The sequence below is a fragment of the Rhododendron vialii genome, chromosome 3a (genome assembly GCF_030253575.1).
Source record: "Rhododendron vialii isolate Sample 1 chromosome 3a, ASM3025357v1".
Classification (NCBI taxonomy): domain Eukaryota; kingdom Viridiplantae; phylum Streptophyta; class Magnoliopsida; order Ericales; family Ericaceae; genus Rhododendron; species Rhododendron vialii.
In genome coordinates, this window is record NC_080559.1 from 31,796,544 (window position 1) to 31,814,930 (window position 18,387).

The 18,387-nt window shown below is 35.0% G+C and overlaps 1 protein-coding gene across 1 annotated transcript; it reads left to right on the plus strand.

Annotated features, from left to right (window-relative positions):
* The first annotated feature begins 16,952 nt into the window (after positions 1–16,952).
* LOC131320003 (ethylene-responsive transcription factor ERF017-like) lies at positions 16,953–17,933 on the plus strand. The gene has a single exon (XM_058350519.1). The coding sequence runs from the start codon at positions 17,041–17,043 to the stop codon at positions 17,587–17,589; it is 549 nt and encodes a 182-aa protein (XP_058206502.1). The 5' UTR covers positions 16,953–17,040; the 3' UTR covers positions 17,590–17,933.
* Positions 17,934–18,387: the final 454 nt, after the last annotated feature.

The window sequence follows — 18,387 nt, forward strand, 5'->3', positions numbered from 1 at the left end:
AAAAACTACGCATAGAAGAACATTCTTGTAAAAAAATTCAACTTCATTGGACATCAATAAATACGTTAATGGCTCGTACAAAAAATTACTAACAATTTAAGTTGAAATAGTATTTCACCGTCCATTTCACACAAGTAATTTACATAGCTATCGATATCCAATCATGTTGGGTTTTTCTCAAAAAATGATGTTCTTTCCGTAGCGTCTAAGATCAACGGTTTAGATTAATATTGTGAGTTTGGCCGGGATGAGCCCGCAAAAGGAAAGTATGGAGGAGCTCGGTGGATTGAAGTATGGAGGGTAATATCTCGTATATCTTGGATAGAAAACAAGCCTAGGTTTCTTTTGGTTGAACTCTTTTCACACTTCTGGGGCCAGGAAAGTAAGATCGGAATAATTTCCTCTAAGTATACTCTCACCGTTCCTAAATAAGTATCCGATACGCAAATTTAGGCCTTACAAAAAAATGCACGTTTTTCTTAAAAATAAATTTTTTTTTTCACAATCTAAAAGAACTCATTGTTATCTATTGATTTGTGAAAAAATTTAATTTTTTTAACGAAACAAATGTATCTTTTTAAAGACTTAAGTTTGTACGTCAGATATTTATTCAGGAGCGGATGGAGTATTAATTAATAAGTAGGCCTAGTTAGATACTCCATGATGCCTCTTTTCATCGGTAGGGTTTGACTTGTGACTCAATATTTTGGTTAGAGCCGTTGAAAGTCCTATCGTCAAAATAAAAGTATAAATTTTTTTTTTTTGCCACAATTATCGTTTTAATCGCCGAGTTACAATCAGTCGATCATAAGTCGCTTGTCACAAGCATGTTAGATGATCGGGTAGAAAACGACTTTACCAAATATGCCGGCCGTATCTTAATTAAGCTAACCTTTTGGCAGCCCCACGTTACTGTAATGTAAGGCGGTCAGAACGACGTCGTTTTGGCTTTTCTCGTTCAAACCTAACATTTTTCTATTTTTAAAATGTGTACAGAGACCACAACAAGATGATCAAAACCGTTTGTCTCGTAGTCCTCGGTGACATCATCACTTTCGTAATTGAAAAGTCGGATATGAAGACGGATATAATAAGGGTAGGAGGTTCGGCTGCAGACGGATGTACAATTTTTGAGGAATACTATATCTATCATCTATAGTCGAGTGACAAACACCGAATATAAGTTGTTCGGAGTATATCCGTCACTCTCTTTATTTCTTGCAAATTTATATATTCATTTCTTCAAGTTTGAAACAAGAGAAAGCTACCCTACATATTGTAACTGTTTCTTCTTTTTCGTTCGCTGACGTAGCTTTTCAAAATGAATAAATTTTAATTTTGCTTCCTCCATTAGAGACGCTCTTTAAACACAATTTTGTCTTAAAGCCAAAGCCCAAAAAAAATTAATTTGGCCAATCATTAATTAAAGATGCTCTAAGGACTTTAGGTGGTGTTTCAGTTTCTTTTTAAGCCTTGTTTTTCAAAAAGAAGATAATTTCAAACTCAAATATAATGAAAATAAAAAAAAAATTGATTTTTTTTGCACCGTTTAAAATATCTCAATGAGATCTATAAAACAATATCCATATTGATAAAAAAATTATTTGCGTAAACACATAATTTTTGAACTTGAAATTACTTATTTTTTTAAAAGAAGGTTTTAAGCCGTTCCGCTTTCTTTTTAACTTTTTTTTAAAAAAAGAAGGTAATTTCAAACTCAAATATAATGAAAATGAAAAATAATTTTTTATTTTTTTGCACCATTTAAAAGATCTCAATGAAATTTATCAAATAAGATCCATATTGATAGAAAATTTATTTTCTTAAACATATAATTTTTTAACTTAAAATTACCTTTCTTTTCAAAAAATATTTTTTCCAAGAAACCGGAACAGGCCCGATCCCTAAAGAAACTCGAACTATAGTACTACACTAATAAAAGCTTTGCTTGACCGAAAATTTAATTGGGTATGTACTCCAGGCGATGAATCCTATCCTGTGGTACTTTACCACATCGACTTTGTCCCACACAATAAAATCAATGAGGTCCCGATCAACATAAATAGCCAAAAAAAGTTAGTAAATAGCAAATCAGACTTGTCGAGCTTTTCTTTAGATATTTTTCAAAATGTTTGTGTAAAAGTCAAAATCTTTAACTTTGGACAAATCTGATCATATTATACCTAAGCTTGTAGTATTTTTTTCGTTGTAGAATATTTACGGAGTATTATTTTACGAGTTTGTTTTTTTACTCCTAAATTTTCGGCAACTGCCAATAAACTTTTCACCTACTACTGAAATACAGTATGCAATCTATTTTCATTATAACCTAAATCCGATGGTACCCGATGAAAGTACCTGAAACCATAATCCTATGAAAGTGTTACACCACTAAAATTATATAATAGAAAAGTGCACTCTAAAGCCCTATGGAAGTGCCTAAACTCTACGGTACCCTACGCTAGCCTAAGGTATCATTCTCTACCCTAAGGTATCCTATCCTATAATAAGAAAGTGCTCTCTAAAATTTTAGTATAAAAGTGTCTAAACACGTAAGGTACCTACCTTACCCCTAGGGAGTAGACTGGGCCTCCTATAAAATCCTGGGATTGACGTACTTCATAGTTCAATACGTAAAATCTCAACCGACACTTTTGAAGCATTAATTGTTAATTCTATTTCCTACCAAATACATAACCCACCTAGTACGGTACCCTGGTATTAAATTACTATTCCTATGTATTTTTTTCCATAATAACGGCAGAGGAATGAATACGAATGGGCCAATACTAACACAATGGTGACTTCAGAAATTTTGAAAAGGGTTTTCAGAAATCTCTAATATCTGCAAAAACCACAATTATATATACCCAAAAAAAAATTATTCAATTGCTTGGATTGCATACATTGGATTGATTTAAGTCCTTACTACTTTTTATTATTAATAAAAATTTTAAAAACGGACAAAGCTACGGAACGTAAAACCTTTTAACGTGAAATCAAAAATGTCCAAGGAACGACGGGCAAACGAACAATGGAGAAGCCGACGGGTAAGGCTCATTACTCCACCATGGGCAACGAGGAACTTGGCAACCAAGTTTTAATTATCGATTTCTTTAGAGTTTATGAGATATTGAGATCATATCCTTGTGACTCTCTAATTGAACTGAATCTTGAATTAATTGATAAGTACGTTGAATTTATTATTAGCTAGCCTGGGGAAGTGGATTATTGATTCTGTATATTCGTACCTCTACGCAAAAATTCTAACTACGTCCCTGATAATTCATCAACCTCCACTTCCACCACCCCGAATATTTTTGTTTAAGAGTAAAAACAATCCTTCCTTAAGAGCATAAAATCCCGCTGGTAAAATTCGCATGAGATTACGGCAAAACCCGTAATTCGAAGCCTATCAGAATCTCAAACAAGAACTCCAGTGGTAGCTGCCATGGCTGCCCACTTCCACATCGCAAGAGAACAATCTCTCTGCTATATATTACTCGTATAAGAATTGTAGTTATCTAAAATAAAACGAAGCTCTCTTCTTACTATCTCGCCTTGGTCTCCTACATGGAATTTTCTCATTTTTATTATTTTTTATTCATTATTCTACACTTTTTACAAAATGTAAAATAGATAAGAACTTTTTTTTGCTTGAAAATGAAACTAAATTCGATCGATAACATAACAAATATTTCTTGAAACCAATCTCTTTTTTTCGTTTCCTGGTGTTTTTTTATTGTTGTTGAATTGTCTTAATTGTTTTGCAAGAAAATGAGTAAATTTTAAGAGCCATACGCGCTGATCAACTAATATAAATTAAGGACGATAAGAAAAAAGTTCTCACAATTTTTTTTCTTCTCATTTCTCGTGCATCGAATAGATAAGACGCAAGTAGACTTTCTATAATGCAATGGAACTCTTGCAAGGACAAACCTACGTATTTTGACTATTTTATTTTTATTACAGCACTTAAAAGCAAATCTTATAACCCAAACCTTAGAGCATTCACAGTGGAATAAGTAAAAGAAAAAATGGTTAAAGTTAGCAATATTGGATCAAAAAAATGCTCACATTAGAATAACCAAACCTAGCAACCTCTTAACAACTCATCAATTTTTGGTTCTTCAATAATCAAAGCTAGCAATATTTTATCAATAACCAAATTTTATCTATCAATCAAGTACACCAATATTACACAAACTCTCTCTCTCTCTCTCTCTCTCTCTCTCTCTCTCTCTCTCTCAACAATGTTTTCAAAAAATAATTTTAAAAAACTGTAACTTTCAGATTTTTTTTTCCTGTTTTTTTTTAGAAACATTTTTTTTGAAAAAACAATTTTTTTCAAAAATTTTAAATAACTATAAGTAAAAAAAATGTGTTTTTCAAAAACCTGTTTTTGAAATTTCAAAACTCTTTTATAGAAAACTATTTTTTACACAAAATCTGTTTTTAAAAAACTGTATTTATAGTTTTTAAAATTTCAAAAGTATTTGTGTGAATATAATTCTTTCAAAATTTCTCAAAATTGTATTTACAGTTTTTAAGTGAACAAAGTGTGTTTTTTGAAAAACTTTTTTTTTAACTGTTTCTAACATAAACTGTTTTTTTTTCTTTCAAACACCCATTTTTCAAAAAATATGCGTGAAATGAAGGGAAAAAGTTTGGAGGGCACATTGGTTTTGATTATGGGCAAAAAATAACCAATATGGGATTTAACATTGCTAACTTTAGCAACCTCTAAATGGATAGTCAAAATCTAATGTGGCATGTTTTGATTATTCACATTTCTTTATTCCACTGCTGATGCTCTCATAGAAGTATTAGTTTGTTATATTTTTCCTTTTTGGGGAGTATTTTTTTCGTGTCGCAACTTCATTAAATTACTGTAATTTGCTACGTCTAGAACCAATAACCGAAAAAACGTAGACGTTTTTATCATGTTGTTCACACAAACTAACAACTTGACAACGATTTTTTTTTTACTACAGTAACTCTACTCACAAACTCATCTACAACTTATTTGCTACCGAAAATAACTTACATTTTTCAACAACTTAGGGGGTGTTTCCACTAACGAAAAATACAAAAAAACTCAACTCATTTTACCATTTCGTTTCACTAACAAAAAAATTTCAGCATTTTATCATCTCGTTTTACATTTTTCAACAACTTCGAGGGTGTTTCCACTAACAAAAACTACAAAAAAAAACTCAACTCATTTTACCATTTCGTTTCACTAACAAATTTTTTTTAGCATTTTAGCATTTCGTTTTCACTAAAAAAAAGTTTGTCAACAAAAACATTTTTTGCTACAGTAACTCTACTTACAAACTCATCAACAACTTGACATTTCTCAACAACTTATTCACTACCGAAAACACCTAACAACTTCTTAATCACAAATAAAAATCTAGAAATTTTTCATAGTAAACCAATAACCAAACCAATACCTACGGATTATGAATTTGGAGAACCAAACCAACCCACAAAAGGCATAGAACCAAATCCAAACCATTAAAATACTGTTCAGTTTCGGTTTTAAATCACAGTTTGCTTGTATAGGAATTTAGGGTAATTAGTTTGGTAGTGAAGGAATTATAAAAATTGGAATTGGTTTTCATGTATAGAAATATAATAAATTGGGCCATGAAAGTTGACTGACCTGGTGATGTTTTTTGTGTATAATAAATTAATAATCATAGGAAATTAGGATTGGGTTTGATAAATAGAAGTTTAGTCTAAATTATCTTTGTAGGAAAGAAAAAAAAAATATTGCGGTGGATTTAATAGGATCAATAAAATTAGAAAAGTAGTTAATTAAGGTTCTCATATTTATTTGGTGAATCATAATTAAATTTTATATATATATATATATATATATATATATATATATATTATACGGTTCGGATCGGTTTGAAACTATAATCGTGAACGTGTATCCACAAACCAAACCATATAGCGTGATTTCTAATTTTTTTAAATCATGACCAAACCATACTACTAAAAAACCAAACAAAATCATTTGGTTTGAATAGATTTGAACTGGATTCGCAATTTAACGAATTTTTTGCACACCCCTGCTAAGAACGTTATATCCCTGAAGGAAATCGAACTATAGTACTACAAAATAAAAGCTTGGGTATGAACTCCAGGCGATGATTCCAATGGTACTGTACCACATCGACAGATCGACTTCGTCCCACACAACAAAACCAATGAGGTCCCCATCGACATAAATAGCAAAAAAAAGTTAGTAAATAGCAAAATCAGACTTTTTGAGTTTTTTTTTTGGTTATTTTTCAAAATATTTGTGTAAAAGTCAAAATCTTTTGGACAAATCTTATCATATTTTACCTAAGCTTGTAGTATTTTTTTCGTTGGAGAATATTTACGGAAAATTATTTTACGAGTTTGTTTTTTTTACTAATATATATGAGAGGCTAATTAAGGCTCCGTTTCAGAACACCTTCTTAAAAAATAAGTACTTATTTCACATTTTCAAACTCAAAAATAATATAAATGAAAAAAAAAATTCAAATTTTTTTTCACCGTATAAAAGATCTCAATGAGATCTATCAAACAAGATCCATATTGATAGGAAAATTATTTACGTAAACACGTGATTTTTAAGCTTGAAATTGTCTTCTTAAAAAATAAATACTTATTTCCGTTTCCGGAACGGGGCTTAAGTACTACTAATAACTTTTGATGCGCGCAGATTAACTCCTAAATTTTCAGCAACTGCCAATAAACTTTTCACCTACTACTGAAATATGCAATCTAAAGCAGATGTGTTTATTTAGTATTGAGAAATCTGATAGTAGTAGGGGAGAGAGATTTGGTGATAGATCCACTATAAAGATTTTATAAACACACAAGTCCAGCTCAACATTTTATAAGTCCACAAATCCACATGCATAACCTAAACTCTATGGTACCCTATGAAAGTACCTGAAACCATAAACCATATGAAAGTGTTTACATCACTAAAATTTTATAATAAGAAAATGCACCCTAAAACTCTATGGAAGTGTCTAAACTCTAGGGTACCCTATGGTTGGATATCATTCTCCACCCTAGGGTACCCTACCCTATAATAAGAAAGTGCACTTTAAAATTATAGTATAAAAGTGTCTAAACCGTATGGTACCCTACCCTACCCCTAGGGAGTGGACTGAGTCTCCTATAAAATTCTGTGATTGACGTACTTCATAAGTTCATATGTAAAATCTCAACCGACCCTTTTGAAGCATTAATTGTTAATTCTATTTCCTACCAACTACACAACCCACCTAGGACGGTACCCTGGTATTAAATTATATTCCTATGTATTTTCCATAATAACAACAGAGGAATGAATACGAATGGGCCAACAATAGCACAATGGTGACTCTAGAAATTTTGAAATGGATTTTCAGAAATTTCTACTATCTGTAGAAACCACAATTATATATACCAAAAAAATTATCAATTGCTTGGGTTGTATACATTAGATTGATTTAAGTCCTTACTCCTTTTTAAAAATTAAAAAATGGGCAAAGCTACGGAACGTAAAAACCTCTCAACGTGAAATCAAAGATGTTCAAGGAACGACGGGCAAACGAACGATGGAGAAGCTCGCAGGTAAGACTCATTACACTACCATGGGCAACGAGGAACTTGGCAACAGAGGTGGCTCTATTAAGAATTTAAGACCATATTCCATGGTTAACTGAACACCCGAACCATTTTTTATTTATTTAGAATACATGTAAAAATTATGGGCTAGTCTTTCTTTGAACGCCCAACGTAAATTCAATGAACACCCCATTCTAAAAGTCTTGAACACTTGACCCAAAACTAATTGAACACTCAATCATAACCTAATTACAGTCCATCAATCCAGGTAATTTATATTTGAACACCTAACATATTACCTCAAATAAAGCTCATAGTCATAGTAATTAAAAAAAATTATAAAAAGAAAGTGAAAAGAATAATCCATTGGTGTAAGTATTATGCTCTGCGTTATCTCTTCATCTTTATTGTTGATGGTCCAAATGTGTTAATTTTGCATTCATGACAATAACTACTTTATTTTTTTTTTTCTAGTTAGCTTATAAGATTATGGACAGAGCTTTAAAAAATTTAAACTACATGGCAAATCCAGTTAAATTGAACAATATTCCTTCAAAATTTAGAGTACGATAAAAAATCTCGTCATGTCATCCTAAAGAACACATATTTTCGAGAAGGTCAACCCCAATGTCTTTGCTATAATTTCTTTCAAAAGGATTTTAGTAGTTTAATATGCTGGTTAAACGTTGGCAAAAAATATGAAAACTCCTCTAGAACAACTGTAAAATTTTACCACCTCCATTACCGACCTCTTTATTCTCGAAACACTGTCTACTACGAAATACAACTTCTTTCAAAAAAATAATTTTTTTGTTAAAAACAATAGTATATGTTTTAAAATTGTCATTTTGCCTCGTAGTTATTTTTTTTAGAATAGAGATTATGTTTTTTAATTGTACTATTTATACAACTATATGAGATTTTGTACATATATTATTGGTTAATATATCAGCTAGTGGAGTTAAGGTAATTTTTGAATATATTATCACAAATTTCTGGAGCCGCCACTGCCTTTTACCATCCGCACTCCCCCTTTTTTTTTTTTATTGATGTGAATTGATTACATTATTCCTTAATGCGTTAAAAAGTGAATCCAAACATCTTGAATTTTAAACTTTTTATTGATGTGAATGGATTACATTATCTCTTAATGTTTTAAAAAATGAATCCAGACCTCTTGAATTCTAAACTCGGTAACTTTTGGCAGTCAGGTCGCAAAAGAAAAATCTTGTAAATCCTTTAGTCCTAGCATGAATTTCCGATCTTTGACCAAACTAAAGAGGAGAATGACAGTATGTAAGCTGATTCAGATATCTGTCACCGTAGGAAAAAAGAAAAGAAAAAAGGACTGGGGACATGATGTTCTGGTGTGATGATTTTGCTAGTAGTAGTAGTAATGAAGTGGGGGTCCCCTTTGTCAAAGCGCACGTGGGTGCCTCGTGCACCATCTTCACTCCCACTGATTACCAAATCGTGTAGCCAAATCCGCAGTGTTTGTTTTTGTTTTTTTAACAAATGCGTGATAATCATTTCCCAACAACGTTCTTCTTAAAATTGATGACTGTGGGGAACATAAGTTGGTAAGTGATAACTTCAAGAGTTGGTTAAGTGGTTTTGGTTCAGGACTTAGATATTTGCTTCATCTAAAAGTTTTAGGTTCAATTCTCCTTACTAACAATTTTTTGGGCCACCTCATTCTCACGTGTAAGCGTGTGAAACGACTGCGGAAAGAACTGTAAGCAGTAGTCTGAGGTGTGCGCAAGTTAACCCGGGACATCTTGTACAGAGGCGGCTCCATGTTGAAGGTTGGGTATTCAATTAAATGTTGAAAAATGGAATTTACCAAAGAGAATTTGGTGGGACTCACATCCCGTGAGGTGGGCCCAATTATGGTGAACAAATTCCATTTAGATATGAATGAGAAATTGTCTCATTATGGGAATTGGAAAAGCCAAATGACGTGCATGTGCGCTGTCACCAAACACCTAAATTAGACTAAGGCCGGGGCTGGAGCTCAGGATTCGTGGGCCCATGAACTGTGGTTCGAGGTCTGTGGTCTATAGTCTAATCTAGATTGGTTTGGAATTGATTGTGCTTTATTGGGTCTGAACTATTCACGTTTGGATGGTCCAGTTATAGAATCAATTGTGCGCAGCTGATTAATACTGGGTTGAATGCCCAGAATAAAACCCACGATTTGATTATGGAATCAATTGCTGGATTAATGACTATAGTAGTTTTTCTCCAGAAATTGAATTCCCCGTATTCAATTCCCTATATACAATATATGAATATTGAATTGGCTCTGTTGAATGGGTAGGTTCCCCTTATTGAATTCTCGTATTCAATGAGAAGGCTCCTCATCGATTATATAAAGGAGTTCGGTTCCTTTATTTGAACATACCAAGAAATCCAAGAGTTTCTCCTTCTTCTTGAAATCCTTCGTCTTCTAGAGAGAGTACAAACGCGGGTTTGGTTCAACGGGCAGTCTACGGCGGTGCTCCGGCGGCTAAGTGGAAACCAAGTCAATCCAGGGAGACAAACACCGACATAACCTCCAGCACCGGTGAGGCGGCGAATTTGTCCTAAGGGCACCGTTGAATAAAACGGGTCTTGGTTTGTAGTATCTTTATACCTTGGTTACAGTTTATGCTTATGTTTTATACCTTGTAATTCCGTTTCATGTAATTTTCTGTTGGATTGTATATTTTCAGAAATTAGTAAAATTGTTTATTGTTTTCCGCACTATAGTTTCTTACACTAAACACCCTAGAAATTTTCTAGGGTACATTGAGGCTTCGTTCCGGAAATTTTCTTAAAAAATAAGTACTTATTTTGCCACTTCTCATTCAAAAATAAGAAAGGTCATTCCACAAAACCCAAATAAAAAGTTCCTTTCACATTTTCAAATTCAAAAATAATGTAAATGAAAAAAAAATTCAATTTTTTTTTGCACCATATTAAAAGATCTCAATGAGATCTATCAAACAAGATCCATAGTGATAAAAAAATTATTTGCGTAAACACATGATTTTTGAGTTTGAAGTTGCCTTATACAAAAAATAAGACTGTTGCTATGATAATGGGCGTCGGCGAAGGGAAATCGTATTGACGGCCGCGCCGGGCCGTCTCCGGCCACCGGACGGCCGATCCGAGCCGTCAAAAAATTCTATAAAAAAAAAACCGGGGGGGCCGACGCGGGAATTAATGGCATCCGAGGTGTGTAGGGTGCTTGATCCACAAACGTATCGACAACTTATTCACTATCGAAAACACCTAATAACTTCTTAATCACAAAAAAAAATCTAGAAATTTTTCACTATCGAATACACCGTTTTATCCTCTATCGAAAACATCTAATAATTTGATTGCTACGGAGAAAATTTCACAACCGGAATTGGAAAACACCCTAGGCAGTTCAAAAGTGGATTATACATATGTTACACGCACCATATCCGCCAATGGAAAGTATCGAAAGAAAGCAAGCTACTCTGTATTTAATTGGAGTAATTGCAACCTGTCACAAATCTGACTTTTAAGAGCCCGTTCGGACAAATAAGTCACAGTGGCTTATTTTTTATCCTTATTCAAATTTTTTTCGTATCACTTGGCTTATATCATTTTTTTGAGAATTATTGCATCCTCATGACAAAAGGAATCTAAAAAGTAAAAAATTTTGACCGAAATCTAATTTTTTTTTAATAAAGACGAAAAAATTGATTTATTGAATTAATGATACTAGGTGGGGTGAATAATTCAGCTACTATCAAATGAGGCTTCTTCTCTTTCTTTCTTTTTTTTTCTTTTTCTTTTTCCAAGGTATCAAATGAGACATGTCTTATGAGAAAACCAAGCTAATCAGACGTCGATAAATAATATAATCCAAATAGATTTGGCTTTGCCGCTTGTTTTTAATATAGAGCTAACAAATATTGTCTGACTAACGAGCTAATTATGATACTGGGTCAATTCAACTTTTTTCTAGACGTAATTTGCTCAACGAACTTTATGAATTGATCAGTTCAGATCGCGATAGCAAAATCTCGATAGATCCACTGAGGTGCACTACAGTCCATAGTGCATACTAAAGGCACCATTGTCTGCAGTAAAAGTGTCTGGGGATGTTCAAGAAAAACGATGTTAACCGCTAAACCAATTCCATTCGGACTGAATCGTTCAATTTGGTTAGGTTCTGCAGTTTATTGATCTGGTTATGGTTTTTTTTTTTAAATCCCGGTAATTTTGGTTCGGTTATTGGTTCTCAATAATCAATATTTGGTTATGAATCTAATAAAATTTCCGTAACTATTTTATGAGTTGCTTGGTGCTCTAAATTAGATTTTATGAGTTCGTAGTTTGCGAAAAAGTATTTGGATGCTAAAAGCATCCACATCATTCTCTCTATATTTTGGACCAAATTAACATCTTACAAATCACTTTATTATTTTAGTTATTCACTTTTAAAGGCTCATTACTCTCACTATCTACCCAATTAAATATCCATACTTTTGTTCACACTTCATTTCTTAATTTAATAATTTTTTCCAACTCTGTTCATCCTTAATACGATTTATATAATAAAAAATATAGTTAAAAATTTAAGTGCTCTAATTTTTAATCTGTTTGAACATGTGTGAAGATCTTATTTTTTTAATTATTTTATTCTAAAGGGTCATAATAAATTTTTGTCTTTAGAACTTTCATAATTAAGTATTTGTTCTTCATTTGATTCTATGACTATTTTAAAGCTTGTACATGAGACCTAGAGCCAAAAAATAATTATAAACCTTTAAAATAGAATGATTATAAAAATAAAATCTTCTCATCGATTCAAACGGATTAAAAATTAAAACATACAACAGGAATTTAGACAGGGAGGGCTTTGAGAGGGACCTGACGTCAAAAGTGGAATGAAACAATAAAATAGCAAGTAATCTGTGAACAGTTGCTCGGTACCTTAAACGAGTAAGTGTAGCATTGTTAGAAAATTGTTGAAAATGAAGAGCCGCGAGAGAGGCTGATGCAGCGGCAAAGAAAATAGATAGCCTCTTCCTAGTGTGACTAGGGGTAGGGGATGATATAATTGTGAATACAGACAAGAGACAACCTACCATATTTGAGTGCTTCTCTGAGGAAAGACGCTGTTGGATTTGGAAAATTTATTAAAAATCGGCTTAGAAGTTCTGAGATTCTAAAATAAACAAGGCCTTCGGGACACCGCACATGGACTGGATTGGATCGATTCTCTAGAAATTCAGCAACCGAGTCATTCCAAACTGTTCCAAAAAAATTGAAAACCAAAGAGCGTAGAACTTGTCCGGATCCAAACTTCAAGACCGGAGTAGTTTTGGTTTGGTTCGATTCGGTTCGGATTTTATCCTATTAGAACATCCACATGTCCCTCTCTAAACATCCCTCTAAGTCAAAGTAGCATGTGAAACCACTAAAATTTCAACTCATGAGCTAGACAGAAATCAAAGTCCTAGGGCCGGGGCTATGTTACTAGTACTAAAAATTCAAGTGACAATTGACGTTGTCTGAAGTGCTTGGCCACACCTAGCTATTATGACGGGGTGTTAGTAGGTGACGTTCTGCTAAGGAATTTTTTGGGTTTCTTTTCATTTTTGTCTTTATTTTTATTTGTTAGTTTCGTAATAATTTTCTTGTGAATTATTGATTCGTCGTGATGAGAAAAATTGAAAAAGTCAAAAATTATGACATTTTCAATAGACGAATCAATAATTCACAACAATTAAGCTTAAAATTAACAAACGTGAAAACAATTTGAATAAGGACAGAAGTCTAAAATTTCAAAAATCTACGTGGAACGGGACCTGAATAATGCTCAATCCCCTTTTTTCCTTTATTTTTTTCATCTCTGTGGTTGTAAATTGAAGTATTGTGGATACTTCTCATGTTTTGATTAAGACGGGAAATTTTAAAAAGCTGTTCGAGTTTGAGCTAGTGAACAAGTCGTTAAAAGTTTATTGGATGTTGGTCGAACATATTTCTTAAACACATTATAATTTTTTGAATCAAAAAATTTGAACAGTTCATCTCTTGGCTCATCTTGCACTCATTAGTTTGGACTAGGATTCATTTTATTATGTGTTTAGAGTTTTGGACATCTACAAAAGCCTGCTTTTTGGGTTTTTTTTATTTTTTTGCTTAAAATTTGGATTTTTTGTTTTTGGGCTTTTTGTGTAATTTTTGTTTCCTTCCACCGACAAAAAATATTTTTGGACTATTTCTCAAAGTGCAAATGTGACTACGGCTGCTGTAATGCATTGGAGAATTTGGAGTAGCCTCTTGTTCCATGGGTAGTAGTAGTTGAGAAGATGGTAGACAAGAAAAGGAAAATTGTAAACCTTAACAAGACTTTCCTTTCCAAAGCTTTTTTTTTTTACTAACTAAGCGTCTGGATCAACTTATGCGCATCTCGATTAATCTTGGAATCCCATTTAAAGTCAAAGCATAACTCTGTATGAACTGCTCCTAGAGGAGTTGATGGCATTCGAGATGTTTTCAAACCGAGATCTTAGAAGGGTAACAAACCCTTAAGTCACAGGCCTCATCATACAAGCGCAATAATATCAATATTCGCTTGCCAAATTGTTTATAACCTCATGCTTCATCTCTGCCATCTTTTTTTTTTTCTGCTTACTCTAAAAATAATTCGATGTATGAAGAAGTTGGACAAAAACAAATTTATAATTCAGTTCAGGAGTCAAAATTGGTTAGCCAAATCCCCTCATCGAATTCCCCTATTCCTCCCAAACACAAGACAAAACGAGCAAAAAATACTAAAATGATAAATCCCATTGTCAAGAAATACTTAACTAAAAAAAGAATGCAGCACCAAACAGAGAGTTATGCAACTACCCTCCTCCCATTTCTTAACCATCCAACCTCCAAAACGAAGACTTGTTTTTATGGGTAACAACAAGAAAAAGGGGGTTCAATCCCATCAAACAAATAAAAAGAATCCTTAGATTGGAAATTTCACAAATTAGTATATAACAAGAAAGGCGCCAAGGATTAGAAAAATCAACAAGGATCGGAATCGAATTTGTGTTACAAAAGGGCAGCACTCGGAAACTTACACAAGGCTCGGTTCATGAAACGCTAAAGAAAGTGAAAAAGTACGGCGCGTGCGTACCTTCTTAGGATACGCCGCGTACTATTTATAAGACGAATGACTTGTATTTTAAGAAGCTCGCGTCCAACACAGATATATAACCTCTAAAATTCTCGTTCCCATGTGGAGCCTCACGGGCTCTTCAGCGGATAATATGCAATGCTATGAGGCAGTTCGGCCCATTAAAATAGGCCAGGCATTGGACATCCATTTTGATGGAATTTGGGCCTGCACCAAAAGGGTTAAAGCCCATCAGAGTAGTGCTCGGCCCTCCACCACTAATGATCCACGTTAACATTCAAACAGATCAACAGTAGCCCAAGTCAAGGATCTCACGTATATTTTGTCTCTGTTCTCCAATTTTTTTTTCTTTTTTCTCATCAGGCAGTAGATAAACAACCGCGCTACAGAAAACCGACCGGGGTACCGACAGTCACGCGGCGACCCATTTTAAGTCCCGCACGGATGATTTTACCTGTTCAATAATTTTTTAAAAACCAAGCGAGTTTGTGAAAAATCGGCTCAATTCTATATGTTTAGGTGACCAATCCAATCTTTCATTTCATTTTTTTTTTCATTCAAATCTTGGATCCTGAATTTAATGCTGCGTACAAAATAGGGTTTAATTCTGCCGAAAAAATATAAGCTCATCACGGCAGCGTAATTGTTATTTATCCCGCTACATTGTAAAATATGGTACTACTACTACCTAAGTGATATTTTCCGTTGGAAGTCAAGTCAGTATCGTTTTGGTTCGAGATCCCGTTTGTGCCTCAATATTCGGCGACGTGCGGGGTATCTCGGTCGAAGCAGGCCGGCGTGCTTAGTGGTTTCGTCTAAGGTGCTGCATTTTATGTTTTGCAGATTCTTATCTGTTTTCATCGGTTTTGTATTGTTTGTCTCTGTTTTGGATTCTTCGCAATCTCGAGGCAATTGTTGAATAGATTGCTAACCCCTCATATCCCGACCCTTAGTGGCGGACCTGGCGGTGAGGAGCGAGCATTTGGCTCGCGCTTAAGATCTAAACATTTTGCGTCTCTTTGTCCCTATATTTCTTGTGTATTTTTCTGTGATGGGTTGGTTGTAGCCTTCTTTTCATTGCATATTCGGATGGATTCGTTTTAAGTGCCGTTTGGCATTTTAATGAAATGTGTTTCGAATAAAAAAGAAGAAGCCAAGTCAGTATAATGCGAACATGCCAAATTAAACAAGAACTCAATAAAAAAACAGAACCTTATTTATGCCAAGCCTTTATCTCACGTTATTATAATGCAAACCAGCCAAATCTCTCCAAAATGTTCCTCCCTCCACTGGAACGAACAAAGTAAAATTCGACACCTCCATCCCCAGCACGCCACAAGCACCGACTTTGGGTGAGGTGCATAGTATTGTGCTATTGCGCACCTTCGAGCTGTTGAATTGTGCATTCAATAATTTGGATTTCATCTTGGCAACCAACGATTGAGAATCGTTCATTGCCGAAATAAGATCTGAGCCGTCGGATGCACGATCCGACGGCTCAGAGGTGCGCAACACGATACTACGCACACCACTAAACAGCATTATCTCCCAATTCCAAAAGCACCTCCGTGAGGCGTGAGCAATAAAAAATGTTCATTCTTCATTAGTAGCAACAAAGTTGAAACCCCAACCAAGCGAGGCATAAAAAATCTAATACGGTAAGTTTTTGTCTTTCTTGAGGTCGTATGTTCGAATTTCATGAATACCAAAACGTTTTAAATTTTGGTGTCGTTGAAGAGTTTATTCGGTCGTTAACTTTTGAATTCCAAAATTAATCGAGATGCGCAAAAACGGACCCGATGTCCGGTTATGAAAAAAGTACTGACATGCAGCACTCCGAAATTGAATTCGTTTTGAAGACGGTCTCCGGCCCCGAATTGCAACATTTCTAGAAGAACAAATAAAACCTTCCCAGGATCACTCCACGCGTACCCATTTCCCAACCCATCTCCAACCCCAATCCCGACACGTGTCCATCACTCACAAAAACAGATGGTTCCAAATTCCACCTGTCCTTGACTCCTGTTTTCCCGTCAAACAAAAGGAGAATCCAACTGCGGCCCAACCTGCCGACGTGGCACACGTTTTATAAAATCCACGTGGCCAATAGCCAAAAATATATATATAAATATTGCCTTCACCGACTTATATATAAGGCCTCTGTAATCTGTATCCGTATGTGTTTGAAAACTTGAAGCAGAGCAACTATAAACGTACGGTACATGTTGTGTTCGTAGACTTTTTTCCGAGGAACTGAGATGGTGAGGCCGAATGCAGAGAGAGGAGAGAGGAGGCCGAACGGCGGGGCCGGGAACCGTGACGGCCGTTACAAGGGGGTGAGAATGAGGAAATGGGGGAAGTGGGTGGCGGAGGTGCGGCAGCCGAACAGCCGCGACAGGATCTGGCTGGGGTCGTACCGGACGGCGGAGGAGGCAGCCAGGGCCTACGACGCCGCCGCCTTCTGCCTCCGCGGGCCGTCGGCGACGCTCAATTTCCCGGATTGTCCGCCGGACGTTCCGGACGCTGCCGAACTGTCGCGGTCGCAGATCCAGGTGGCGGCGTCGAGGCACGCGCGAGGGGCGGAGGAGGAGGAAGGGGAGTCGGGTGGTGGTGGTGCGGTGGGGTCAGCGGAGGCGAGTTTACCGCCGGCGCCGGCGGCGGTGTTTTACGTCGGAGAGTTTAGTGGTGGTTATTTTGATGGTGGCGAGTTGATGACGACAAGAGATGAAGAAGGGTTTGTGGGAAGGACAGGTGAGAGGAGTGGGGGGGCAGATGGGTCATTGTATGAGAGTGTATGGACGTTTTGATTTTGTTTACATGCAAAGACAATTTTTTGTTTTTTGCTTAGATTTGGGCCAAGAGGGGAAAAAAAAAAAAGGTTTCAAAATGAATGAAATATTCAATTGCAACAGTTCTGCAATTCGGATTGTCCACCTAATTAACCAGTACTCCAATCAGGATCCCTAATACATTGGACACATTCATTCCATGAGTAAAGATGAAAAACCCTAGATTGCCTACGTATTGTTCTGGATATTCTGATTTTTAATAATATTCGTACCATTTTGAAAAAAAAAAAGCTCGAAAACCCCCCAATCAATGTACAGGTCAATATTCACACAAATGAAAGCAATCAAATAACCAACGCAACAAAAGTGGCTCAGTGACCTTCCCAATTCAATTATCAGTTCTATCTGCTCTAAAACGCTTTTTTTAAGTGGTTTTCCGATTGACAAAAACAAAAAAGCTGCTTTTATTAGACCATGTGGAAAACCGGTAGAAAGGATAAAAACAATGGGAATAAATCAAACATTGTATAATTACAAGTAATCTTATCTTACGATTTTGAATTCTTACAAATTGTCCTAAGATTTATTTGCCCAATCCATGTTCACCCTTGAATCCACAAATCTTCTACTACTATTATTTTTCGGAAATCCACTGAAAGCGAACTCAAATAGTTTAATCAAAGATTTAAAGAAATTTTTTGAAGTTATCTTGATTGCTCAATGATCCATTGATCTTGTATTTACTCAAATAAACAAATCCTAGACCCCCTTGGATGTTTTATGAGTTTGGGAGGAATTTTGGGGCGGCTATCGATG

Bases quoted from the DNA above. Each gene is read 5' to 3' on its own strand.
- LOC131320003 (XM_058350519.1), top strand. From the start codon at position 17,041: ATGGTGAGGCCGAATGCAGAGAGAGGAGAGAGGAGGCCGAACGGCGGG.